General features: G+C 41.3%; 1 protein-coding gene across 1 annotated transcript in view; it reads left to right on the top strand.

Moving 5' to 3' along the window:
• The first annotated feature begins 1,352 nt into the window (after positions 1–1,352).
• Positions 1,353–12,513, top strand: part of LOC140313642 (cilia- and flagella-associated protein 337-like) — a 28,368-nt gene continuing 17,207 nt past the window's right edge. Inside the window, exons 1-10 of the mRNA XM_072391641.1 lie at positions 1,353–1,433; positions 2,598–2,693; positions 2,904–3,212; positions 5,137–5,310; positions 5,740–5,823; positions 6,025–6,117; positions 6,255–6,426; positions 9,892–10,059; positions 10,967–11,115; positions 11,777–12,010. Of these exons, the coding sequence (XP_072247742.1) occupies positions 2,613–2,693; positions 2,904–3,212; positions 5,137–5,310; positions 5,740–5,823; positions 6,025–6,117; positions 6,255–6,426; positions 9,892–10,059; positions 10,967–11,115; positions 11,777–12,010 (1,464 nt within the window). The 5' untranslated portion in view covers positions 1,353–1,433; positions 2,598–2,612. The remainder of the gene's footprint in view (positions 1,434–2,597; positions 2,694–2,903; positions 3,213–5,136; positions 5,311–5,739; positions 5,824–6,024; positions 6,118–6,254; positions 6,427–9,891; positions 10,060–10,966; positions 11,116–11,776; positions 12,011–12,513) is intronic.

Genomic DNA, 12,513 nt, shown 5'->3' with positions numbered 1-12,513 from the left:
AAGCGCTAAGATCCTTGCCAACCCCCCCTCCCTCTCCCCCCATTCCAGCAACTTCATTCTTCTCCCTGTATAATAGTGGATTTTCCATGGTGGATTTATGCTGGCCTATTTTGGGTTCCGCACCGGCTCCTGCGCGCACTGCTGTAATCCAATTGTGATAGTCTTAATTTTTGAAGCTTTATAATTGAAATTGCTGAGACCTAATTTTCTGATCCTGTCACTGTTGACGGCCGCAGTAATCATCTAATTCAAGTTATTCCAGACCATTAAGACACACGGAAATTTGTCATGGTCACTGAGACAGGAAGGTGGATGTGAGTATCTATGCTGGATGTATAGTTTTTGTGTGCATTCAAGCTTACTGTCATGCTGATGCTGTCAATCTCTTTGTTTGAGTTCAACAAACCCCTTAGTTACTTCTTTACTCTTACTTTTGTTGCGTATGTGCACAGCAGCGACTGACCCCCAGGATGCCATCTCTAAGGCATGCGAGTGGCGCTGTTTTATTATTTACGAAACTTCAGGTTCACCTCAGGGTTTATGAGTGGACGTAAAAGTCTACTCCTCTTGTAAACTCTTGTGTTGTTGCTTTGGCGACTGCGTATATGCAGGTTTGTTGGGGAGTTGTTGTACCTCACACAGATTATGTTCTCTCCAGTGCCTAATCTCTGAATAGAAATAATACACACACAAGCGTGCACGCTCATTGTGGCACATACAGAGAAAAGCGCCTGGACTCACAAACACAACTCTTTTTGACTACTTGGTTGCCAGGAAACTTAGCCTGAGTCTTAAAGAGTGAGAGATAATAAAGTATTGTGTGTGTGTGTGTTTGTGGCCCATGCCACTGTCGGGGCTACTGGGAACAGTTAGTTAATTCTCTGTGGGGGTATGTATGCTGCAGCTGGGGGGTTGTTGTCTACGAAGCATTGATTGCTTCTTAGCGTCGCTGGCTTGGACAAACCTCTGCATGGACACAAAGCAGGGACTGAAATCAGCTGAATTTCCTACCGACAAGTCCAAAGCAGGCCAACCATACACTTAGGAGTTGTTAAAAAAGGTATATGTGTGTGTTTCAGCACCATGGAGTATGGGGACTCCGGGACAGTTAATGTGGACTGACAACATTAAATTGGCTGTCTTGGTGAGTTTGGATTTGTTGTTAAGTGTGAGTCTGTGTTAATATCTACTGTTTAAACTTCATGATTGAAAACTGCCTAGATTGAATTATGTATTTGTGTGTGTGTGTGTGTGTACATTCATCTGTGTGCCAAGAACCAGTTTTTTCGCATTTACTGTCTTGAGCTGGAATGTTTTTTTTGGACAGTTTACTTGCAAATCTAATAAGTCCTGCAAATTAACAAAGCAACCCCATTTTGATTAGGACTGACTTCACCTGAAGTGGCTACCCAGAAATAAGAAAGAGAAGCTCGGTAAGTGGGTCGTATTTGCTGAGAAGCACATTTCTATGATTTAAAGACGGTCTCTCTGTGACATTACAACAAGATCTAAATGGTAAATGGCTCTTCCTCCTGAGCTACAGCCGTCCCATGATGTGTCAGATAGGTTTAATTCAAACAACAGTATAGGTAAAGCAGCAGCTCAAAATGCCGCTCAGAATTGCTTGTGCAGTCACAGTCAGACGGATGCCAGCAGATCGCTACAAAACAAGCCAGAATGTGGTTGATTAAAAGTTATCACACTCATAAACAAAACATGAACAAATTGTGCCGAGAGTATCGACACGCTCCTCATTTATTACAGTTGCAGGAACATATCTGTTTCAGTCCAGTTGTTGTTGTCGGAGATGAATATTAAAGTATCATTTCAGGATCACTCTGCAGTTAATCACATTCATATAAAACAATAGCTGCAGCAAAGCATTGATTTTCATTTTTTTTTCTCTCCCTTTCATTACACACCCTGTCATCTAAATTGCAGTGCAGTTTGTGCCAGATCCAGTGAATTGTTCTCATGAACGTTTGTTTCAGGCTAAATATGAAACTGATAGTGTTTGCTGTCCCTTTATTGCCCTTTGAAATTTTTTACAAAATGCTGAAAAGAAACAATTGTTTCACATCTCCCCTCAGAAATGCTTTTACTTGTAGCAGAGGCTAATTGAACAAATCCCACCTTTCTCTTGCACTGTTATTACGTGTATCGTGGATCTGATTTCTTCCTCTTTGACACAAGCTGACGTAACAGAGACTTGTCAAGCCTTGGCAACCTGCTGCGTGCTCAAACCATGTCTGAGACATTATTTGGAGACCTATTCACCCACCTTCAAAAGCCATCGAGTTGGGGGAAAATGAAAGACCTTTGCACGCTGTTCAACACAGGCCTGTTTGTATTGAGCGAAAAGGAAAAAAAAGAAGTCTGCTGCTGTGATCCAGCTTTATGACCATTATGACACGACAGCCTGCTGTGAAATAGATTTTGAGGGTTACTAAGGGATTACTCAAGCTGGGGGATCCTTTTTTTTCAATGCTACACCTTGAAATGCAGGCGAATGTACTATTTGACTGAGACTTCTGCACAAACCATTCACAGACTTTACGTCTGTGACCTTGTACTGTATGTTGGTGATTGATTGACAGGTCTGAGCTGTAACCATGGGAACGAGGATGGAGGTGGCACAGCTTGAAAGCAGGATGAACACCAAGGACTATAAAAGATTACAGAGCCTTTTCCTTGTAAGTCTGATTTTTAGTCAGTTTATTAAAAGCCTCATTAGGGCACGCTTAATTTAGATGTGAAACACTAAAATAGAGGGGTTAAAATATACATTTCAGAGCATGTCAGTATCATGCAGAACCACACCAGGATCTCATTAGAAATGCTGTAGAAACAAGAGAAAAGTCTTGCATCACTTTGTGCTGTGATCGTGTTCATCTTGTGTGCAGGATTCCTCTGGTGCAGCTCGCTCTCTGTCCAAAGCTGAATTCATTGATCTTGCTTGGACATCAGTTGGCCTTGGGTCCAAGGAGGAATATGGCCTGCTGTTTGATGGTGTGGTTGTCACTCAGGAGCATCGCGGCCTCCTTCTAGGGACCGATGGCTTGAAGGAAGATGGACGTATTGATTGGCGAGGGCTGTGCTCCTTTCTGTTGCTCGAGCTGTCTGATAAAGTTAAGCACAGCAGAGCCATTGGTGGGCCTCGCTGGAAGTCACCGCGCACTCTGACCTGTCCGCATCGAGATGCTGTTCAAAAGGTAAAAAGGTCACTGAAATCTCCAAGGCTTGGTGGCCTGAACATGTTGCCCATTTTAAGCATCTGTACATAAAAACATTCTCACATTCACTTACTTCAGAATGCAAAACTCTGCTGACTGGAGGGAAATCCACATTACTAAACATTGTGCAGGGAAACGTTTAAAGGTATTAGGGTCTTGCTCATCAAAATGACACACCTCTTTTGAGATAAATGGTTCTGGACTGCCTTAACATCTATCAATTAATATGCAAATGAAGGAGCTGGTATAAAGTGCCTACTGTTGTGGATAAAGCGAAGGCTCACCACTTTAATCTTTCAATTCTGAGTATGTCAGAGTGTCAGAATGTTGTGTCAGTTGTTTTCTGCATGGTTGGAATGGTTTGACCCCTAAAAGAACCATGCAAAATAATGTCACTTATAGTAAAAGTAGTATAAAAATTTCTATACATGACTGTTACTACAGATATAGACACTGAAAATATATATAAAAAAAGTACTTATAGCTGCACAAATCAATTTTTATTCCACTATAGTAAATGTTTTGCTAAGATCAAAGGGCTTGCTTCTAGTGGCAAAGCTACTCGTGACAGTACAGGCTCACTATGACAGAACGTTGTAGTGTGTTTCTTTTTGTTCTACACGCTGCAACTTAACTCATTTGGTTCAGTGTCTGTATCAGGTAGTGGCTGTTTTTAATCTAAAAGAAAAAAAAAACCCTAACGCCAAGCAACAAGCTCGTCATCAGATTGTTTGGCAGTGCAGGGACGAGATGTTTCTCTCAGGTCTCAGTGAAGACCAAACAGGAGTTAAAGGAGGAAAAAATGTTAGTTTTTCATTTAATGAAATGCTAAACCAAATTAATATAAATTCTTTCTCTGTGTGTGCTTGGGTTATAAACTGGTCACTCTTTTCTAACAGACAACAGCTTTAACAGGTAATACTTGACAATGACAGTGTTATTGTTTCCATCGATAATGCCATAACCTCAAAGCATAAATCAACAGTAAGTCTGAAATTTGTATGTCCCTCCTTCGATTATTGTGAGATGCCCCCCAGATGCAGTAACTTGCCGTTTCAAAGATGCCCTGACTCAGTTTGGTGGCTGTAATGATGTCGTCTCTCTCAAAGTTGCTCACGTCTTTAAGGCTGTCCATTTCCCCAAAAAGTTATTTAGCTTCAGTGTGATGTCATTGGGCAAGCAGACGCAATTAAAACTGAATGGCAAATTCTGTCACTTCAACTGAAAGAGATTGTAAAATGATATGCTTCATTTAGTGAATCGGTTGAAAGAAATAGCTGGATACATTGCATCAGTGACTTACCTGTGGTATTTTTAATAGGCTATTAGAATATTGGTAATTTCAGAAAAATGCAAAAAAGGCTAATCCAGAGATCAAAGCTTTCAGTCGACTGTGGTGGAAAAACAGTGTGCAGTAATAACTCTGACACAGCATCTACGCTCTTGCTTCTGTTCGAAAGTAATAATAAACCTTTATTTCATTACATCCTCTGTTCAGATGCATTCAACTCCAGCCTTTTTTCATTCCAGATCTCAGTTTTAATCTTGCAACTAAGCCAATAAAATCCTGCAATTCATTAATTCTCCATTGTTTTATTGGCTGCAGCACAGAATGTGGCTCGCTCAATTTTATTCACTCGTGCCCAATAAGAGGCAGATTTAGGGAGGAGCTCATGTTTAATGGACTTATTGAAGTGTGGTTTTATTGTTATAGAATAGCAAGCAAGTCGAGGAAGTAAATTATATAATAAATGTTTTAGGTTGTTTTTTAAAAGCCCCAACTCAACTTCCATAATTAACTTGCATAGCTTTATTAAAGCTGCTGTGAGGGTAAGAATCTTTATGATTGTCTGGCTAATCTGTTTATCTGTCCCAGTGCTGTGATATCCTCTGGTCTCCCCAGGTGTTGTACCTGCAGAGTTCAAGCCAGTATCTGACGGTGAGCAAGGGAGGAACAGTGGTGCTGCGGGATGGGGAGGACTTGTCCATTCTGCGCACACATCGTCTGCAAAACAGCACCGTCACTCCCAAAGACCTCTGGGTCACAGACTTGGTGGTTTTGCACAACGTGCACAAGGTTATCTGGCAACTTTTTTAAATGTTGCGTTGCCAAAAATCGATAAGTTTTTGTTGTTGCTGCAGTGCATGGTTGTGGAGACACGGTCCTATGGCTGCCTCCTGTTATCTGTATTCATAGAGATGCGTTTGAATGAATAAGTAGTCACAGTTGTTGGAGCAAATATTGTAATTCAAACAGGCAGGCAGTTATTTCACTCAATCAATTAATTATTGATCATTGGGTCCTTTTAATTGCATTGCAGAGATGAAGCTTTTGCGTAAATTAAAAAGGAGAAATGTTCGTTTGTAGTAAGACCATCAATTATTAATCATTACTTTGAATTGCCTCTTTTAATTGTCCTGTTTTAGTTGTAATAATTAATCATATCACATTATCAGGATTTCAGTTTTTCATTGTTTCCTTTAAGAAATTGTTTCTTGTTCTCAGATAGCTGTGGCTTTCACATGTAAAGAGGTCTGTTTTTATGACACACTGTCTGAACAGGACTTCAGCTGCAAGTTTAAACTTCAGGTAACAACCAAGTAGCTATAATTCTCCTCTGAAAAAGTTCAATGTGTTCTTTGAGAATGCTTTTTTGGGGAGTCTGTTTGTTCCAGTGTTTCTGTCACGACTGTCATTTACAGGTGCAGTCTGTACATGAAGTGTCATACATTGTAACGTGAGAAGTGTCAGTATTCATGCCTTCTTGTTTACTCTGGTTATATTCTCTAGGGTTTGAGGTTTGTTCCTTGGTGTCTGGACTACTGGACGGATCCCTCTCACCCTGACCAAGCTGTCCTCACCATTGGAGACGTTGGAGGACAGGTAATACACAGTTAGAAAAAGAGGGAAGAAAGGAGCGTGTGAGGTAGCACGCTGTCAGGAGCCATCCTTTTCCTGCAGATATGATTGTGTTCATTGGTCCATTGCTCAATAATTGTGTTGGGTGTGTGTTTTCCCAGGTCAGTGCTTTAGTTTTTACTTCAGTGCAGATCTCACTGTTTGACAGACTCAGTCTGAGGTCAGACTCTGACACACAAGACATCATCCTGTGGGATGAGTTGGTCAAAGGAAAACATTGCTCCTGTTACGTCCTCACACACCAAGCACATGCTCCTGCCTGGGTCAGAAAAGGTAGGAAACGAATACACACGGACAAAAAAACAGCTACAGTCCTCTGTTTCATGGTCTCTTTCATGGTTACTTAATTTTCTAATGCATGTTTTAGTTGCAGTTAGTCATTCTTGTCTCTTGTCTCAGTGCAAACATTTCTGTTTACGTACCCATGCAAATGAAGGAGCCAGGTTTAATTTATGGATGTGCTCCATTAGGATAAGCAAAAGCTGAACCGCCAAATAGGTCTCGTTGCTGTCGTCTGAAATCACCAGAGTTTCATGTTGGCTAATAGTTGCAGCTGTTTGTCATTCCTGTGTGTAACTGCATTCACCTGCAGCCTCAGGTAAAAAAGGATTTAATTATCGGAACAGAATTAAAGCGAAAAATGCAAAAGCAGTGGTTGAGATGGTGAAAAGAGAAACACGCTCTGGGTGTCAGGGCTACTGAACACTCTCCCACACACTTTTACCTTGACACCTGGGAAGAAAGCCCCAGGCATGCTTATGCAACAGTGTGTAAAAATGCTTAGGTGGGTCCTGAGTCACCCACTTCATTGCCAGATCTTTTTTTTACTGCTGGTGCAACGTCAGAGGCGTGAGGTCTTCACTCAGTGTGGGTAACAAAGAGGATGCTTAGTTTATGTCGATTGCATCATTCAAATGGAGTCTGAAGGGTTATCGGGCTGTTTGATAATGATTCAGCTAAGGCACTTTGAGACTGGCTTGGCCAAAAAGGAGGGTCTTGGTAAAAACAAAAACAAGAATAAAGCATAAATAATCACAACAAATAGGGAAACAGAAGGGATAACAAGAAAGAGAGACAGAGGAGACAATAGCAAAATGAAGCCTTTGGCTGAATGAAATCTTACAGAAAGTGTGTGTTAGGCTCTTTGTGTGGTGTTTTTGGAGTTTCAGAAAAGAAAAGGAGGACGCCAGTGTGAGTGTATATGTGAGTTTGCATACCTCTGGGGTGCTGGTGCTGGTCTTTTGAAGTTTCCTACCCTGCAGTATGAGTGGGTTGTGTACCATTAGACATGCCGGGTTATCCAGACCTTCAAACCTTAGGGCTCATGGGCCACCAGAGACAGGAGGAAGAAGGGAAGAGGGCGGTGGAACACGTTGGGAAAATGAGAGGAAATTAAGAGGAAATTGGTATGGACAGAGGGCCTCAAGGAGTGAGAGGTGTAGAATGTTTGGGTGTATGCGAGACCAACATTACCATATCTTCATCTTGTTGTGACCAAAGACATGAAAGAGAAAACTGAAGTGAGTGTTCAGGTCACATACATCCTCTCAAAATGAGCAGCAGTCCGTTGCAGAGCCTGAGATTTGCTTTGATGTAGAAATGCAGTAAATCTTCCTGCTTTTATGTTAACTCGAAACTCGTCACTAAAAACGCAAGAGTGGCTGTAACACCGGCTAAAGAATGCCGAGCAGACATATATCTGTGTCGCTGCGTGAGAGACGTTTTTTTTTGTGTGAGTCAGTGAAAGAAAGTCTCATCACTGACTCTGTCTGAAAATCCCCTGATCTTTTGATTCACAGAGAGGAGAAAAGATGAGATATACGAAGCGTAATCACACATAATTATTTGAGCTAGCTATGCGGCCGATCTTTGACCTGAGACTGTCACATGCCATCTCGCACAGAGCCCTTATTTGTGCAATCTTTGAAAGCTAAGCAGCCTCTAATAGAGACACGTGGCATCCAATTTAGCTCTTCTCAATCAGCATGTTAATTGAGATAGATGGTGATGCAAGATCTATTACATTTTGTGTAATGCCAGTGAGCAAATCAACCCGGCCTAATTCTATGCTGTGCTGAGTGCCTGCGAAGTGGCTGGTTTACCCTACAGCAGGGCTGCGGTCATCGCACATTTACAAAAGCCATTTTAGAGAGTGGATATCCGTCCTCTTTTTATTTTTTGCCTGAGCAGGGAGAGATGTCTAACTTGAAGAGGGCAAATAGAATGAACAGTCTGTCATCACCAAAACATGTGGCAGTGATGGATTGCATCGAATTAGTTAAAAACTGATTTAGCCCTTTTGCCAGCCACTTTTTTTGCTGCTTTGCTGCTCCACGGAGACGAGCTGTTTTGTGGCCAATGCTCTTTATTTATGTCTGTTTTCTTATTTCATTTCTTAAAATGAGCTTGCAAATAAAAAGCCTGTTGCTCTTTATTACAGTGCAGATGGAAAGTTTTAAGACTCTTTCAACTTCTCCACATCTTCAGACTCATCTTGAAATTGATTCGACTTACTCTTTTTTCACCGGTTTATGCATATTTTTTTGTAAAAGTGAAGAAAAAGTTGTCGCAGTGGTTTGCTACTTTCTAATTGTCTTAAAAAAAGAGAGAGAAATCCCGTATAATCAGCCTCTTTGTTGTGACACTCAGTGTGCTGTCCTACTTCGATCAGTCATCCATCTCTGCCTTACTGAATTTGTTGAAAAATCTCAAAAAGTCAAGCACGTGTCAGTAAAAAGTCTCACAGTTGATGGTGTATGTCAGAGAGAAAACTAAGACATTATGTTGACAGAATTTGCACAGAGCAAATGACACAAAATTGTGCCGTGGCACAGATTTGACGAGGAGTAATGGTACATTTCTGCAGTGAATAAAGAGCCCAAAATCACAGCAGCCTCTCACATTCCCCTGCAGAGGATGTTTGGGCCATGTCATGTCTGTGTTTGAGTAGCCGGACAGAAGTAATTCCTCACTAAAAGCCACATGACAGACCAATAAAAACTTACTAAAAGGTGCCTGATCACCATTCAGACCACGTGAAGCAGAATCTTCCGATCTGTGGAAACAAAGGTTGAACTGTTTAGCTACAATATCCAAATGATGTGTAAGAAGAAAACCAGGCTCTGAGCGTCAGCTGATAAATGTCATCCCCACAGTGAAGCATGGTGCATAGCAGCATCGTTCTGTGAGGCTATTTCAAGGCATCGAGGATCTAGGAGATGACTTGGGATTGTTGAAAATGTTTTTGAGAGTGCTCTGAGTTTCCGGCTGGGGCAAAGGTTTTAAATACAAGTGGTACGGTGTAAAACCTGAACCCATTAGACCGTCTTTGTAAAGAGCTGAAACTTGGTTTGCACTCATCCGCCATCCATTCAGATTAATTTTGAGTGTTTCTGCTTCCAAAGCTCTTCAGAGGAAGATGTGCCAAGCTTTTAGGATAATTCTCCAGAAGAGAGTTAGACACCAAGGGTCATGATAGAGTTATATCAAAGGGAAATATCATATATTTACATTAGCACATAACAGTTAAATACGATTATTTCGTACAAGTAAAAAAGGAGAACCACCAACATAAAGGTTAGATGTCATGTAATTCAAGTGCTGTACTCTTTTCATCATGTTTCAAATTGACTTCATCTTCCAGGTTTGTCCTCCTTTAGTGTTACTCGTGCTTTTCTAGATGCATTACACCACACCTCGTTTTTCATTCACAGTGTGACTCTTTCCTTTCTTCTGCAGTGTATTACCTGGGCTCTCTTGAGGCCTTTGTGTCGTGCAGCACCAGACCACAGAGCAGCATGGCGATTGGCTGGATAGAAAAGGAAAGCAGGAGTCTGCGAGTCACTACTTATGCTACAAAGAAGGGCGTGTGGGATGTGGATTACCACTGTCAACTCAACCTAATAGGTGGGGGCAAATTTTTATTCCTACACTACCACATGTCAGGTTATACATATGATGGGAGAGTGGATATTGTTCACCCTGATTTGAATGACTGAAAAAAGTTTCAAACTGGAAAAATTAACGTGAACTATAAATATTATGCAATAAGTGTGATGTGCATGGTTAAAAATAGCTGTATAAAAATGTCTTTGGGTTTACCACGAGGGCTGCACTGGGATGTGGGGGTTAGCACTGTTGCCTGACAGGATGAAGGCTCCTGGTTTGAATCCCAGCTGGGCCTTTTCTGTGTTGAGTTTGCTTGTTCTGCCTCTATGCGTGGGTTTTCTCCCAGTTCTCCGACTTGTTTGGGCAATTGGTTTGACTCTAAATGGACCCTACGAGTGACTGTTAGTTGTTTATGTTTGTGTGACCCCGTGATGGACAGGGTACCTGTCCAGGGTTTAGCTCTTGCCCTGTGGCAGCAGGGATAGGCTGAAGCCATGTGGAATACAAAAAAAAAGTAGGAATCTAAATCTATCAAATGTTTGATTGGGTACGTTTAGGTTGTTAAGAGATTGATTTCACATGAAAACCAAAATGTTGGACTGTATCTTTATTGCAGTATTATTGGAGTACAGAGTACAGAATAGTGGTCATTACTTTATTACTGTAAACAATGTTAAAACTGTGTTGTTGTATTTGTAACCTACATTTATTATGTATTCATATTTAAAGTAATTCAGTTTTCCGTGTATTTGGTAATGCTGTTGTATTTGCACGCTGTTCTCCATCACTCCAGTTAGACGGACAAACGCTCAATCAGAAATGCCAAATGCCTCATTGAACTCTGAAATGGTTGTCGAGGGGGCTGAAAAACAATATGGTTTCTTGTAATTAGTTGCGGTTAATTTGACATTCTTATGGGTTGCAGCCACAGCGGGTGTGGATCATCAGGTCTTGTTGTGGAACCCATTTGTGACCTCTGGGCTGGTATTTGCGCTCACTGGGCACTCGAACCCTGTCACTGCTGTTCACTTCATGCGGACCAAGCAGCAACTGCTCAGCTATTCCAAAGACAAGGTAGGAGCGTGGAACAGATGATGTAAAGATTAAGAGCCATGTAATTGTGATATTAATTTTTATTCCCTCCTTTTATCAACTTAAATTGGGGGGTTATAGTGCAGATCACTTGTAGCCTGTTCCACCGTGTTGGCGTTGAAAGAGCAGATGTTTCTCGAAGGGAAGACAGCATTTCTTTTAAAATCCATCTTCTTTCTAATGCGAAGAGGATGTTGGTGCCTTTGCTGCCACTGCACTCTCTGTTGTAGCATGCTTTCCTTCTCTTAGCTATCTGAAGAGAATGAATATTTTAGAGGTGATTTATGTTCCATCTGCCCTCTGCTTAAACACCATCTGCCAAAACAAGAAACTCTCAAGGCTTTATCTCAGTTATCTTTGGAAGAGTTCCTGAAACAGCAGCAGTCGTCTGGGTTAGTGCTGTAAAGCAATATGGCGAGGTCCTTGTGACTAAGTGCCACGAACATCTAGCAGAGAGGCAGCTGGAGAGGCAACTCTTCATGCAATTATTGTGTTTGTTTGGTAATTAAAATATTGACATGGAATTTTTTATGGAACAAGTTACTTTTTAATCGTACCTTCAAGGGTTGACTGCATGTGGATCTTCATGCATGTATCTGCTCTTACAAACATGCAAAAGCCTTTTTCTCTATTATCTCTCTAGGTGCTCTGCCTGTGGGATGTGTCCAATCAGGTGTGCATTCACCGTCTGGCTGGTGTCTTCCCAAAGACGCAGGAGGACACGCGTACACTCCTGTTTCTCCAAGAGGAGCAGCAACACCTGCTGCTTTCATTTAACAGCCAGCTTCTTTTGCTTGAGACCATGAAGGAGGAGAAGAGGACCAGCAGCCACGAACATCCCGTTACCTGTGTGCTGTATAACAGTCTGTTCAGACAGGTATGTATATGAAATGAGACTGATTCTCATGATTAGCACATAATGTGTGTTTTAAAAATTCTTTAAAACAGTAAAAGCAAGAAGTAAAACCATCTCAACACAATGCCAATAGCTATTTGGGAGGTTTCTTCTTCATAAATGTTTCCTGTGTATTGGCAGACCACACTATTAAAGAACTGCTCATTTGCAGCTGTGGACTATCTCTCATAGTTTGATCTAAAAAGGAAATGCATAATAGGTACGTTTGTCTATGTGTCTTAAACATAGTAGTGTCACAATTATAATATGTTTCGTATGCCTGACCTTTACCAATCCCACTGACAGAGAAGTGGAAAAGCAAAAAGTTGTTGGACATTATTGGATTGGAAACGATTTGAACTTGGTTCTCTCGCACGACAGTCTGTGGTATAATGCCACTTTTTATCCCCTCCCTCCTCCTTACAAGCAATTTCTAACAGTCAGAGTCATGCGATATCACATTCTTTATAGTTCAAGGTAATGCA

This window comes from Leuresthes tenuis, unplaced genomic scaffold (assembly GCF_036924035.1).
Source record: "Leuresthes tenuis unplaced genomic scaffold, fLeuTen1.0.hap1 SCAF_9, whole genome shotgun sequence".
NCBI lineage: Eukaryota > Metazoa > Chordata > Actinopteri > Atheriniformes > Atherinopsidae > Leuresthes > Leuresthes tenuis.
Note: the sequence above shows the minus strand (reverse complement) of the source record. Positions and strands in the feature narration are given on the sequence as shown.